Source organism: Ischnura elegans, chromosome 1, assembly GCF_921293095.1.
Source record: "Ischnura elegans chromosome 1, ioIscEleg1.1, whole genome shotgun sequence".
Lineage (NCBI taxonomy): Eukaryota > Metazoa > Arthropoda > Insecta > Odonata > Coenagrionidae > Ischnura > Ischnura elegans.
The window spans coordinates 91,486,605-91,502,852 of NC_060246.1; the positions used below are offsets into that span (position 1 = coordinate 91,486,605).

A 16,248-nucleotide genomic window follows, 5' to 3' on the forward strand; every position below is an offset into this window, starting at 1 on the left:
CATTTTATTACATTTTCTTTTCTTATGGTTACAAATGAATGTATGAGAAATTTTGAGGCAGAAAAATTGATGAAAGTATTATTTGACTATTTTCTCTTTTGCTAACCAGTGCTGGAATGGCATTCCAGCATGTTCCGGCACCATGACACCACTGCTTTTGAATTCATTGGACATGCTTTTCAAACTTCTCTCTAGTTTTTTTAGTACTCTTACAGCTGATTTGTTGAATTTGTGGGGATGCAACTTAAGATAACAATCATTTGAAGATTAAATAGATTTTCCAATAAATATGAAGTGGAATACCAAAATGTTTTAATGATAGTCAGTAGAATAAATGGGATATTTAAACATTTTCATTGAATAACATGTTGGTACTTCATTTTTAAACAGAGGCCCTCTCTTTAGGAATTGGATAACCTATATTATACAGTCTGTTATTAATGTTTATCATCCAACCCATGGGCACAGCTAAGAACCAATTCTAGGTGGGTTTTTGTCGCAACTAATACTGAAGTGTTTGGGGGTTTGGAATACCCACTAGGGTGAGGTGGAGGTGCGGGAGCCCTCCCCCAGAAAATTTTTAAGATAAATGGTTCAAAATGGTGAGTTTTTCAGCTCTGTGAAAAGTTTGATGTGAGTCATCTGTCCCCCAAATACTTACTAATTACAAAATTTTTCACATTAAAATATTTTTATAAAATATTTTCTCTGAGTTCTGGGGGATTTTTATCCCCCCATAACCCTCCATTGCTGCACCCCTGATCCAAGCTATTATTATTGAGTTGAATAAGCTTTAAGTAAGCCCATTTTTAGATGGCCCATATATTTATATGTATATATGTAAGCAATTATAATATCCTAAATGGTTGATGATAAGGAATATGTAAGTACTAAAAAAAACACAACTCACGGGTTGCAATTTATAACTTACCATGGAATTTTATGTTTTTTCAAAGTTATTTATACTTATCCGATACACTCAAGCCATATTCTCCATGATCTCCACTTCTCATGCACTGTAAAATCTGCCCCTGAGTAATTAAATGGGAATGGATTTTTTTAAGGTCAGTGCAAAGCAGGTTTGCAACATTAAATTTGAAATAAATATTTATTTTTCCTTTATATTTACATGGCTTGTGCTGAAAATATCATGAAGATATGGGGATCCAATCATGCTATCACAAAATGTTCTGTTACACTGGTGTTTTTATTCATAAAGAGTATGATATGATTTGAGGTGTTAGGAGAGGAAATCAATGTGAAACTGATGTGCATGTATTGAAAATAATTTCATATCTTAGGTAGTCTGCAATTTTTATTGGTCCATTATTTATCAGTTTTCTCATGCTTGGTGCATTAGAGCATGAATTTTTATCTTTATTTCCCCTTAAGTTCCTTATTGTATGATTATGCTTTGATTCCCGTAATGATATATGTATTTGATCTTCAGAATAATTTTCTGGATTATCTTGGCCATAAATTATTCCATCTAGGAATAGTCAGGTTTGAGAAATTCACGGATTGAACTCAAGGAGAGATATCTAAAGATATTTAAAAATAATTGATTCCTAAACATCGGAAAGATGCCACCCAAATGTTTTAAACATTTGCATAATTCCATATGCATTGATTTTTGATATGCAACCTGATACACAAGCCCAGACTACCAGTAAGCTCAAATGTAGCTATTTGAATATAAAATATGATAGAATGCAAAATCATACATTTTTTATCATGCTTATATTTTAGTAGCATATAGAAATCAATAATGAATTATTAATATTTAACCCATGAGCTTTCATCTAATATGTTATAAAATTGTGTATTATCAGATGGAAATATATGAGGATGTATTTTATGTAAATGGTTACTTTTAAAATATGTAAATACGTATGAATTAGTGAGTGCTTACACTATTAGGAAGAAGCAAGGTTAAAAACTTAGTTTTCTTCTCACCATAAAAGTTGGAAATAACTGGTTTATGGGAAATTAACCAGATATGAGAAATACCTCAGGAAATAAGGGATATTTCTACAGAATTAGAAATTGAAGTTTTTTTTTGGCATTGATTCCACTTAGAGGGAATATCTATTTATAACTGAGTATATATTTTACTGCTATAAAGCTATGGTATGTTCCAAAATCAATACTTAATAATTTATTTCATTGAAGTCTGAATTTAATGCAATAAAATATGAGCTACTTGCTATATGATCTATGCTTTCAAAACAAGCTCTGCAGATGATTTCTTTCAGGCATCCAAGGAATTATTGAACGAGAGAAATTCTTTCATATCATTAATCGGGACGTCATGAAAATGCTTCATACTAATTTCGAAATATTTGGCCATCCTATTTTACAATTTCATATTAAAATTCTCTATATCTAAAAATAGTCTTCGTAATTGTTTTAGGCAGTTCGTTTTGGCAAAGAGGTATCAGCAAAGCCCTCCAAGAGTCAATTGACTAAAAGCAAAGGCCAGATGTTTATAATTATGCTATGGAAGAACATTAAATGTTCTCACTGACTAGAGCCAGTGAGAATGTTTCCAAAACTTGAAGGATGACACTGATTTCACAATGAAATGAATATTTCTTCATTCTCACGAGTCATCAGCTTTGGTAGTAATAATTTATCGTTAGTTCCATTCACTCGCAAGTCATGGGTATATTCCTCAGAGCCACCAGTTTTTTTTCATTTCACTTCTCTGAGTGTTTATAAGGAAGAAAAGAGCACTCAGTCTGTCACCAAGTTTTTCTGCAGCACTGATCGACTCAAAATTTTTTTTCATCTCTCACAGAAAAATTACATCATAACAAAAAGAAGATCGGCGAATGTTTTGCACAGCCACCTTTATCGATCGATGACAGTAAGACATCTCTGATATATTCGGTCCTTCAAATAAAATTTGTTTTGTTCCTTGTAGCACATGTATAACTGTCTCCCTTCTTCACTAAATATGTATACAGTATGGGATCCAGCATAAAAATTCTGGATTCTAAGAGATCTAAAATCAGCAATGCTTAAAGCAGTAAATGATCTTTCATGAGGTGTTCACAAGGCAAGGTGAAAGAATTTAAAGTGAAGCTAAAAACTTTGATTCTTCTTTTAATAATAATAATACCTGTTTATTTTTGTTTTTACTTCTTGTCCTTCTCCTAATATCCATTTACAAAATGCATGTATTCACATTCGTGGGCTATAAACATATATATGTATATGTGTATATCCCAACGTAGCTTTTAGAAAATATCTTTGCCGGATTGATGATATTCAGTTATAATCAATAGACGGTGATATTTTACCTCAATATGGAAAAATATTTTGTTAGCTTCCTCATTATTAGTATCATGTAATACATAAATGCCGTAACCAGACAAATTTTTCATGAGTGCTTTACATGGGGAGGGAATACACTTCAGAGGAAGCTCAATCGTAGAAGGTATGCTGGAGACTTTCTTTCAAGCATTACTGAGGAGGGGACTGAACTGCAAGACCTCCCTGCTCACTACGGCCTTATCGTGCATGATGGTTTGAATTAGCATTACTCAATATCTCTTCCCGATGATCCAGATAATTCTAAAATCCAGAAATCGCTCGGTCCCAGGCTTAAGTACTTGAGGTCCAATACTGTATACAATTTAGCCAATGTCCAGGGTTTTAGAATGTTCTCGAACTATAGCCACTTAAATAACGTTTGAATAAGGTTCATTGTTCTCTCGGAATGTTTTTCACGTGGTTCTACAACCCGCCGCCATGGCACTCGCCTCGTCAGAGGTCTGGCGAGTATGGCGCTGGCGCGACGGCCGAGTCTTTGGCGGGCCATCGCGAGCGCGTGGGCCTCCGCTGTCGGGAGTTCCCAGAGGCGGCGGGGGCCGCGTGCTACGAGGCGGGGAACGAGAGCGGGCTGTAGCGCATGATCTTGGAGAGCAGGATCCAGAGGGCGCTGGCCAGGACGCACAGAACCACGCCCGCCCAGCCAAGGTCCAGGCTCCAGCCGGTCGAGAAGACGCGGGCCGCCGCGTACTCGGCGGGCGCCGTGTCCGCCGCTGCGGCGGCCGCCACCGAGGCTCCCGCTGGGCCGCCGGCCCCGCCTCCGTCCACGCCGCTGCCCGCGGTGACCACCGGAACCACGCATTCGCCTTTCTTGGAGCGTCGTTTGAAGTGCATGATGGCCAGGGTGAAGGTGGCGAATGTGGCTGCAATGCGAGAAGAATAGGGTCACCAAATGATCTCGGCAAAGAATAGGAGACATCGCTCTAGCCATGGGCGTACCCAACGAGGGGCAGAAGGGGGCAGCTGCCTCCCCTAGAGGCAAAAATCGCAAATGTCTTTAAGGAAAATAATATTTTTTCAAGCGAATAATTTTAAAAACTAATAAAGAGCTGTTACAGTTTCCTTAAAATGTTGGTTTCATTCACTTTTTCCATGCTTAAATCTTACCTATAACTTGAAAAACCATTGCTTCCCCCTCCCCCCCTAGTTTTAATCCTGGGTACGCACTTGATTCTAGCATAAGCATTGGGCGTTTGACAATATTGTAGAACGCATGGGAGACACCAAATTCGATGTTTGTTTTGGTATGTATTTTTCAGGATGATTCCAGGCACAGAAACCAAAAATCTTTTTTCAATTCCTTGCATTATCGACAATTTTTAAGGTGTACCCGGTCCTTTGCAAGAAAATATCCTTGCAAAGTCAACAGAAACTTGGTCATAGAAATAAAAGAATTTGAAGGATTTATAAATAAAAACTTCTTACCCGCCAACAGGTACATAACTCCGGTTACGAGGACCGCGCTGATTTGATGCTGTAATACCCCAAACGCTCCCACCAGGGCAGAGGATCCGAGTATGATGAGACAGACCAAAGCACAGGAGATGGATAAATTCTGCATCCCTGTGAAAAGAGGAAATAGTGATTGAGTAAGAGTTATTTATTTTGAGTTCAAGGAAAAGTTACAGGTAAAAACTTTAGTGTCACGATATTTTTTTATTCTCATAGTAATCTTAACACTTTATCTGGCGATATTTTTTCATTAGCGTTGTCAGGGGTATTGTGTTTTAATCATAGATATATAATCACCTCAAAAGCAGCTTTTCTACGCTCAAGTGCAGACGGCCGGTGATGTTATTGCGGTGTCTCGTGTAATTTGATCTTTAAGTGGTGGCGCTGAAAACTACCAGCAACTCAATTTCATTTTTTGCTCAGATCGAAGCACTGTTGAGATCTGCCGCAATTCATATGCACACACCTTCTCCACTTGTACGACGTCATGCTCCGACTACGTATTCAATGTATATGATTAAAAATTCTCAGAACCTCATTATTTTTTTCGATCTGCATCTTATTTTAACAGACCTCGATCTGGGCAAAAATGAAAATTGCATCTAAATTTATGAAAAACGTCGCGGATATTTAATAAATAATATCAATTTTATTTACCTTCATAAACGGGCTCCCTTTGCAGAGCAAAAACTATTTGTTAAATACATCCCACAACCCACTCTCTCTCTGGCCATGCCAATGTTAACTGTGGTTAACATAGCACATTAACACAGAGTAATTGTGACCATATTTCCTTGAAACACTGTATCATAGGTGGTATTGGTTTTATTTATTTATCACTCCTAGCGAGAATACCATAAGAGTTTTAAATTTAAAAGGTAATCAATAAGTATTTTTAAGTCTTACCTAGATTCTAGTAGTTGTATAAGTATTACTTCTCATGTCAAATCAATGTTAAGAGGGAGAGCTTTGTATAGAGAGCTTAAAAAATCAGTGGAGTGGTAGGAAAATCGCATTTGTAGCCTGACTCATAATACGTTATATATTTTTTCATTGATTGCTGTTTATTAATTCATGGAATTTATAATATAAGGCATCTTTTGAATTTTTGTGTGCTGAATGTAGTTCTGCATAAAAAATATTCTCGTTTAGTTTGTTAGGAAGCTGTAGATTTATATCCCTTCCACGTCCTTGAAGTCATCCGTTTCAATATGAATGCTCTCCTTTGGGTATAGAATCTTAGGGAGCTAATATTGATTAACTTATATTTTAGCACCTTGTAGTCCTATCTTTCGGGAGGCTTTTGACCAAATTTTCCAATTTGACAAAAGGACGTATTTGACCAAATATTCATGCCTTTTGTTATCTTTCTAAATTACAAATTTTTTTCTTGTATGCAACTGGGGAGTAGGCAGACACTTAATATTTACCTTACTTATTCAGATTTAATATATCATGGTAGCAGAAAGCATACTGGATAAAATAAGCATTGTAAATAGTTATTTGCAATCATGCATGCTATTTCATTAATAACATATAGCAGATTTATTACCTCAATTTCGCAAAATATTAGCCGGTTACGTGCATGGGAAAATTTTTATCATGATAACCAAAAGTTACTTCGGCCTAACTAATGGATTAATTGAGTATGAGAGAATGGATTATGATGACAAGAATTACAGCTTCCAACTAAAACCTCACGAGCACAATCTGCTGAGATAGAAGTAATTCACTGCAGTTGACTCGGTTTCCCCCAATACACGGGCGTGTTATCGCTGAGCGAGGCTAGTCCGATCCCATCCCTCGTGTATTTTAATGCATGCATCATAAATTTCTCCCTCAAACGCGAGCAAATCCACAGCCAACTTCCAACTGCGCTTCGCAGCCTGTATTAATATTTCTTGCGCCCAGGTTTGCCAAGCCTTTTAATATACTGGGCTCGGTTTTCAGGCTACCGTATGTTCCCCGGTGAAACATCCTCTGTAATTTAGTGAGAGATTCGTGCATAGAAATTTTTGCATTTTCTCGTGCGTTTTCCATCAATGATGAGGTATTTCTACCATGATTACACCATCTTTGATTATTATACGGGAGGGCCTAAAACAAGCAGAAAGCTCTCCAAATTATGGTTTAGTGCTATATTTCTGCGATGATATTCACTATTTTTATACGATCTATTTACATGCACGTGAGCCATGGGTGTTCTCTGTGAAATAGCCTTGGAAATATAGGTGAATCTCCAGGTAGGCCAAAACAAATGTTTAATGAAAGTAAAATTCGTTATATTGGCATTAAAGTTTTTATTTCCTGTAAGAATAAGCATTAACTGAGCACAATAATTGACAAATACATAGTGTTAATTTTAGATAGTTGAATAATTCAAAAACAATTGCTGATGACGATACGGGACAGCTTCGTTCACTGGGGGGTTAATAAATATTCTTTAGATTTGATGATTCAATTTTGTGGCCTATTTTTGATCTGTTGCATATTTACGCCAGGTATAGACTTCAAAAATATATATGGACCTTTAAAAAAAAAATGTTTCTGGTCATATTTGAGAGAGTTGTTTATGCATGAGAACATGAGTGTTAATGAGAACTCCCAAACCTTTGAGATGTCTTAAAGTTTGTTTGACACGCGTGGTCGGTCGCCGAAAAGATTCACTTGATTGGGAACAAGAGTCGTTGCGTAAAAGCCAGTAAAATATCGCCATATTTGATTAAGTAATGTGACTGTAGCTTATACTAGTTTCCTTGGTTCAGTTGTGGAAGTGAAGAGCTATCTAAATTAATTATTTAGTCCAGATGTGTTAAAGAGGTAATTGTTAATTAATTAGGTATTAATTAACTTGTTTCTTAATTAATTAGGTATGTGTCTGGTAGTGATACAATAACTTATCGAGATAGAAATTGTAACTAAAATTGATGCATGTTTTTATGCCATTTTTATGCCATGCTTTTCAGACCAGTTATTTATACCCCACAGCAAAATTCATCTATTGTAAGCCTTATTCTTAAACTTCATTGTTTATTAGGTAAATATGCTCTGTAAATTAGTCAGTAGTCAAATTCAGAAAAGAGCTGTCCAAAATAGTTTACTGTTACGTGACTGGATAGTAGGTGTAAAAAGATACTGCTGAAGGGAGCCCATTACACTTAGCATTAAACATCTGACCACCCACATCTATTCATGCACGAAGTTTAACAAAGCTGCCCTAAACTAGACTGCTGTTTATCCTCTACCTTTCTCTTCTGCTGATAAGGAATATCCTTTATGTAACCTCGTCAATAGCACCAGCTAAACTGCAAAATTTATCTGGGCCTAAAATTTTACCTTTCGAACACCTTTGTGGGACGATTTCTCATTCAAAGAGAAGAAATGGGCTTTTTTGAAACTATTTCTGTTCCTTTGAAGACCTGGGATGGAAACAGTTTTTATGATCTTAAATCTTCGCCCTTGCTTCTGAGACACTGCCGAATTAGTATGAAAGTATACTGATGTAGTTTAAGATGTACTGATGATATCTGTACAAGATAATATGTGAAGATATAAAAAATAATCGTGACGGGAAAGTAACTACTATAAAGTAAGGTGAATATTTTTCGCATTTTTTGTGATTTTTTTACAACTTAAAACGAGTAGTTTTTTTGTAAATTAAAAGGCTATGAAGAAACAAAATGTTTTTTTTAAATTAGGGTCTTCAAGAAATGATGGTGAGGATATTCAAACGATTACAGCCCCCTACGATATCGTCTTCAAATTATGTAAATAATATGATCGTAGTGACTGAGAGAAACTATGACAAATATATTTGCTAAAAGCATTAATATGGCGAAGGTTTAAACTGATTAACGTATTTTCAGTTTTTTTTCTTTTTAATGCAATGACATCCTTCTGCATGTATTAATTTCCCATTTATGAGAAGTGTTGAGGGGTTAGTGCACATGTATTCTCGCTAGGGTTAATGTTAGGACTCGCGAAATGATTGGGTGTCAGGGTGGTTGTCTCTGGGTAATCTTTGTGATTTCGGAAGTGGCATTGCAATTTCATGCGTGATTTAGCCCACTGTTTCCAAAAAATGGCAAATATAAGTCTCGTATTCCCATTAGGTAATACTATGTGACAGTAAATTCGCTCAGGTGGAGAGATCTCAAATGAACTGAATCCAGTTGATGGTGGCTTAAAGGAAAATTCAAATTCTGCGATTCGATTCAAACACTTATGAGACCGTATCTTATTTCAGCCATCTTCTCTATTCATATCATGGGGCGCTTTATAATTTTAAATTCATCTATTATTGGTAGTATTGCGTCTCTCTGAGATTTTTGATCGATCGTGGAGAGGAGGGGAAAAATTGAAAAATTACAAAATATTTTGAATTTACACAGCCACATTAGGCCCAAATGTGACACAGTACGCTCAATATGAACTTTAAAGCCTTCGATAAAATGCAAATCTCTAATTACTTTTAAAAAAGAACGAAAATAAAATGTTTCTTCATCGTAACTGAACCCTTTCAGTCGGGTTAATTTTTCTCAATGTTGATGAAAACTAATATTTTTCCATTTAACCTTAATTCTTGTGTGGTTACGCCAAAAAGTTAGGCTATTTTTTGTGAAATTAATTTTGTGGTCTTTTTCCATAATTATGGATAGGAATAATATGGACACTGAGAGGTTAAAATTCTCTAAAGGTCATGTACATTTTAATGGACGTTATGGCTGATAAAAGAATTCAAGTTTACTGATCAGGCACAAGAAATTTATACTGATGCCTGGTGGACAGAAGGGTTTAGTAATTCTTGTGTTAAGCCGGTGAAACTTAATTCGTAATCTTTATCAATAAACCAGCGCAAGCTAGGATTCCGCGTAAGGGAAAAAAACATTTACCCCACGCAGCAAGGCAGCGAGCTCGTTTAGCAATTTGCAGGCTGACTCGCTCGCTACATCCTCGCAAGATTGATACTGGACTCCTTTCCCTTCTCATCTTGAATTCTCGCTGACCATTTGGAGGGACTCGGGGTGGAAATGGAGGAAAGCGAGAGGGAAGAATAAATTCGTATGCCTGCCCTCCATCGGTAGGATTGAGAGACGCCCGTACTTCCAAGGAGGGAGAAAAGGCGAGCCACGTGCCTAAAATAAACCAACCGCCCCCTGGCTCCTTGAACGGGTTCCGAGGATCCGTTTCGCAGATTTGACCGTAATAGGGTAAGGATGCTCTTTCATCCAATATTCAGGGGTTGGTCGAGGGTGAATTGAGCGGCCCTGGAAATCTCGGGACGCAGTGACGACGAAAGACTGCGAACCATTTTATTTCCCCCCTGCAACGTGCGAGTGTGTGGAACTGGAGATGGAGTGTGGGGAAGTTTAGGGGATTGGACAAGGAATTTTAAAATCAGAGGGAGGAAGGTTCTCTCGCGGGTGAAGCTATCGAAAAATTAAAAATTTACGCCGCTGGCCCGGGAAATAGACAGCATATCCTCAAGGAATGTACATGTTCATGGTCTCTCGCTGGTATTTTAAAAATTCCCTTTCATCTGGCGCCAGCCGCCCTTTTCCTTCTGGATGCTTTATGAATTACAGAAGATAGTGCTGGAGTTGAAATTCAGAAACTCACTTGAACCGCCGCAAATTCACGAATAATTCATTGCATTTCCATACTTAAATCTATTTAATTCCAAATTAAGAATTCCTAAGAATTAGACTAACGATTCACGTTATATATGCCTTTTTGAGATATTGATATGATTTAATTAATGATAATTAATATATTTCTTTCGGAAACTTATATAAGCTAGCAATTGAATGAATAAATTAAAAGTTATTGCTTGTTGCTATCGATTATAACGTTATAGACGAATTTGAGTCCATTCTAAACATTAGTGCTCAGTTATCTTTAAATAGTCACCTAGTTCAAAATAATTGCAGAATCAATATCCTTACATGTTTAAAACTACGGAAATTTAAGTTTTTTTATCGAAATCAATTTCTCTTGTTTTTGAATGGCAAACATGAGACAGTTCCACTTAGTCCAAGTAGCTCGTTATGCTAGATGTATTATTTACCTGATTCAAAGGTTCGAAATATAAAAAAAAATCAATAGCACAAAAAGATGCGTATTTGTCCATAATTTAACTGCTTTTTCGATTTTCATGTGACAAGTACTTCTGTTTTAGATATTCTTTAAGAAATTTATATGTAACATTTCTTCAGTAACAGATGGAGAAAGATTAATTGAAGAACTTCCGAAGAAATTCTACACGTATTCTCTGATTCTTGGACAGTTTTTTTCCTGCATGTCCCAATATTGAGTTAAAGATCACTCAAAGATTCTATAGACATTTAAACCTTTGAAAATGACAAATAGCCTGTTTTTAAGTAACGTCATAGTAATTATATTGCTTAACTTCGAGGAAAATTTGCAGCAACTCAGTTATGCCGATAGCAGCCACCGATAGGGCTTTCAATATTTTCTAAAATTAAATCAATTGGTAGCTAAAAGTTTTAATATATCTTAATTATTTTCAATTATTGTCCATTTCAATCGTCAGTCATTAATATTGCTGGATTTGGGGTTGCTCTTGGAAGTCATATCTGAACCCAAAAATCTCTTCACGATTGAAAATTCGAACTTGAATTCAATTATAATTGTGTAAGATTTGCAATTATTTAATTGATTCTATGCAGGCGGGCTAATTCTAAATGTGTAAGACTTCATTTATCAGGAAACTGCGATGTTATGGTCTCTCAACCAAGGTACCTCACTGCTATTCACTACAAATCCATATAGTCCCGTGAATGCAGCCTACCTTCATTACATATAAGTGTGCCGGGAAGCGTTGCAAAATTGGAAGGCGTTAATGGAATTTGTCAATCTTGGAACTTCGTTGCCCCAGGGCTGGAAAGATCACGTATTGACGAAGTCGCGTTCGTGATATCAGCAGTGCAGTAAAATGAAAAATTTGAATCTATAGTTCGGGAAATTTGTGATGCGACATTTCAGTTCAAGTCAAATGTCGGGAATACTGTGGTTCGTGGATTAAGTTTGTTTGATGAAAGTATATTTAAAAACAAAAGATTAACCCAAATTCATTTCAATACATTGAATCCTAGAAATAATGGAGTTGTGGGCAATGAGAAATATCAAGCATGATAATCGTTAGGGCGTATTATTTGTATTTATGTCAGTATATCTTACATTTCCTCATTGACAAAAAAAACGCATTTATTTCCATGTTAGCCTTTCTCATGCACGTGACCTTAGAATACTCTCACTAGGACCAGTCCGTCCAATTAAAGTTTAATTTCTGTTGCCACATTGGAAGCATTTTAATTGGTTTTCAAAAATGACCTCAGAGCGGTGATGAGGTGAAAACGATCCGTTTTTATTCTATATTTGCCATTTAATCGCAAGGAATAGCATTGAAAAGTATTAACTTTGATAGATCACACTGTCATGAATATAAAATATTGTTAACATCCCTTATATTTTCAGAAGCCCTGATTTTTTCGTCTTGGAATCCTGATCACTGTGCCTTTTAACGGCGCGATGGCGACTTTTGTAAACCCACTCATATGCGTGGTGGGTGGCAAAACATCTAGATGGCGACTGGAAAATCCTATGTTGTGTTATTTGGATAAAATAGCATACTGAGCTATAAGTAGTCCAATGTCGTTCAAGAGAATAATTGTTGATTTTGCATTTGGTGGGAAATTTTTTACCAATAATATTTGTACCATGCCCATGGGTTTTCTTTATCAGAGAAATGGAGAGGGAGCTTCGAGAGGATATAATTGTGGGAAAGTTGTATTTGAGGTTGGAGAGGAGTCAGGTGATGCAGTTTCGTGTTGATGGAATGGGAGTGAGAGTGCCTGTCGTGCTTAGAGTAAGGATTAGAAGAGGGAGACATTTCTCGATACCTTGAGCGTCTCAGTGATAACAATGTACTGTGTTCCGAAACTTGCGTACCATTGAAATGGTTCGTCATTGATGTGCGTTTGGTTGCCATGAAAAATCATTTAATGGAAGATCAGTTCATAGGTGAGTATTTAATAATATTTTGTATTTAATTTGTATATGCACCAACTTATTAATACCAATTCACATGACGCAAATGATGGGTACCTACTCGTTTTTACCGAAGGGCTAATAGCTATCAACCCTCTACCAATTCTTACTTTAAAGGTTTCAATCCTTTGAGGGTTGTTTACTTACTGTGCTGCCAGTCGGTCCTCGCCTCCTCCGTCCTCCCAGCCTCCGGGGACAAGTAGTTGGTGCAATGGGGCTCCATAAAGCCCATCTCCCGAAGCGTTTGCCGCTCCTCATCTGAGGAAAAATGAGAATGAAATGAAACTTAGTTCTGGTACAAAAGAAAAAAAAGAGAATACCTGAGACTATAGACGAGAAATGAGATTAAGTAGTGATTCGTCATTAAAAATTCGCCGTTTAATACTCTATCACCGCCCATTTCATTATTTAATCATGCTAATTTCTTCCACAAGTATATGATAACTTATCTCAGACTCAATGTAAAATTATTATTTTGCAGTTATATTACAAAAAATATGAATATATTGTAAATAAATAGGCCTGCAATTGGTAAATACATATCAGAGGATCAAGATTAGAGTTGATTATCTCCGATGAAAATAAATTTATTGATCGGTTTGTAATTCAACCTAATACTTGTGTTTAGATTTTGCTTACAACTTTAATGTTTACAATAAATGTACTTAATTCATTGTGTTAAAATGGTGTCACTTGAAATTTTTGCAATGACCAATCGTATGTGACGGTTGCCAAGATTTTACAAAAAGTATCGGTGCAACCATATATCTATAGCCATTATATTCCTTCACATGTCCTTCTTTTGACCGATGAACAATCCATCGGATGTAATCTCCGCATCCAAGGAATAGTCGCGATAAAAATGGAATTAAATTATCCCTCAACTGAAAACTTGAACAATTAACGCAGATGGTCATGAAAATTTTTATTTTTAGCCTAATTTTCATTGGAAATATCTCCAAATCTTCCAAAATCGGCGATATTTCACGTGAACCTTTGATGAGTTTGCTCCTTTATACCGATTCCATGATTTATGAGTGAAAACTTTTTTACACCCTCTTATTTACTGATGATATTTTTGGGTGACATTTTTTCGTGAACCTCGATACGTTGGAAGAAAGCAGCCCTTACTCTCATAATTTTGCATTTCTGCTCACTCCACGAGACATTCTGTGCACTGTGCGCACCACCCATAATCATTATAGTCTGGAGTTCATTCCTCTCCTTCCACAAAATCCAACATAACGTGGCAGTAAAATCCGCCATGTTTTGTTGGGTGGTGAAAAGTGCGCGTAGTGAATGTCTAATATCTCTCCCCTCCAGCCGCAGTAATGATAGGCTTTCACCTCTACCTCCTACCATATTTTGTCCCCCGGCGTACGAAACTGCTGAAGCTCAGATTACGTTAATTGAGGCAACCTTTATCCTCGTTCCCCTCACGCCGTTCAAACCTCCTAGAAAAAAATAATGCGTTTGCGGAAATAGACGCAACCGTTCCTCGACTCAACCGTTTTATCAACCGTGTAAATGGAGCACTTCGTAACTTTTTTCGTCCTTTCTTCTGATTCCACCGCAGTCTGCGCCGTTTTGTGTTTACTATTCGATGGTGCGATTTTCCTCAGTTGCTAATGCACTGGTGAAAGGGGTGTTGTGGATTTTCGCCGCTTCACGGCCCCTTTCATCTTCTTTGGCTATTTCCGTATGGTGTTCATTCGCCTAAAAAGTTCCCTTTAAAATTTCAGTAGTTTTAGCCGTGCAGAAGTCATTGGTGTAAAATTTGCAAAAATTTACCATTACAGCCACTGTTATTCGTTGTTATTTTCACTTAAATATTGCTTTGGAAGTAGATGTTGGTGGATAATTTTAATAAAATATACAACGCATCCTCATCGCATACCTCATTAATATACAGTATTGCTTCATCTTGCGTTATCCGTGAAACTAAAATTAACATATAGGGCAAACGGGGTAGGACGGGGGCCGGGGCTGAACAGGGTTCGTTTTTTTGCGTCTAGGAGGTGCTGTCAACTATTGGAGAGTATTGGAAATAGATAAACCTGTTATTGCTCATCTTCTACAGCCAAGTCGGTCCGGTTGATTGAGTTTTACACGTTTTGCGAGTTTTAGCCGTTGTTTTCTAACTTCGGAAGATTTTACATCTATGGTTAGTCACATTTAAGAGTTTAAATAACTGTAATTATTGTTATGTGTCTGAAAACGTCGAATTATCGGTAGTTTCATATGATTTGCGGAAATTGGTGTAAAATTTGCAAAAATTTACCATTACAGCCACTGTTATTCGATGTTATTTTCACTTAAATATTGCTTTGGAAGTAGATGTTGGTGGATAATCTTGGTCTTAACACTTTGATTACCGGCCGCTAATTTCAAAGCCCTACTGATAAATCCAGCCGTTTTTACTAAATTCGCAATTTATTTTCCATTCTTAACTAATAAATAAAATTAGTATATCCTAAAACCAGTGTACCTGGAAAATGATCATTGTATCTCTAATATGTATAAGGTTTACAGTTGTTAGCGTTCATTATTACAGCTGACTTTTTCGTAATTTTTTCTCCAAAATTGACGCTCCTTTTTCATGCATTTCTATTGCATGATATTACATCAAGAATCGACGGTGACTTTCCCTTCAAAATTCCATCCTCAAGCAGTGAAAATACTGCGTAGATACATTTGAATGAAAAATATTTATGCCGTCTGCCTCATTTCATTCGTGTCACAAAGTTTAATTTCATTCCGCGCGATGGTATTCATGGCACCTTCTCCATCGAGATGATGTTAGCGCTGGAGTTGAAAAAACTACAAAGAAGCCATCCGTACCATTTGATGCCACTTCCGTTTTTTTTTAAATATTTTACGTAATGACCCAGAGGCCGATCAGGTGAAAGTGCTGCCACGTCGTAATAAAAAACGAAATCTGAGAGCAGCCCTCGTTGACGTTATATGAAGGACTCTTATGAACACTCCTATGCTTAAATGTGCTCATTTCTCGCTTACGTAATCTTTCCGTGAAACCTGGTTTAATGAGGTATGATGAAATTGCAATGGGCCAGAAATAGGAGTTCATAAGCCTTATTACGGACATAGCATTAATTACGGTAATTTTCTGTGAAAGAAAATATTATATTCCGCCCTAGAATTTGATATGCCCTACAAGATGATGACGTATAAGTTTAAAATGAACACATTTGAACAATATTTAATTATGAAAAGATCTTGTGATTTAATTACTTAACATTGGCACTTGGAAAAAAATTCCATCTCCTTCAAAAGCTCGTCAAGGCTGCGATAAATGTACATTTGTACGAAGATTAAAAATAGTATCGTACCATGGACAGAAATGCATACGAAATCTTTACCTGTAAATAA

At 36.6% G+C, this 16,248-nt stretch overlaps 1 protein-coding gene across 1 annotated transcript in view; it reads right to left on the reverse strand.

The window, feature by feature from the left end:
* Positions 1–1,089: 1,089 nt before the first annotated feature.
* The window catches only part of LOC124165887, a 174,538-nt gene continuing 159,379 nt past the window's right edge, over positions 1,090–16,248 (reverse strand). Inside the window, exons 2-4 of the mRNA XM_046543430.1 lie at positions 13,006–13,116; positions 4,762–4,899; positions 1,090–4,199 (exon numbers count right to left, since the gene is read on the reverse strand). Coding sequence (XP_046399386.1) covers positions 3,883–4,199; positions 4,762–4,899; positions 13,006–13,116 — 566 coding nt within the window. The 3' untranslated portion in view covers positions 1,090–3,882. The remainder of the gene's footprint in view (positions 4,200–4,761; positions 4,900–13,005; positions 13,117–16,248) is intronic.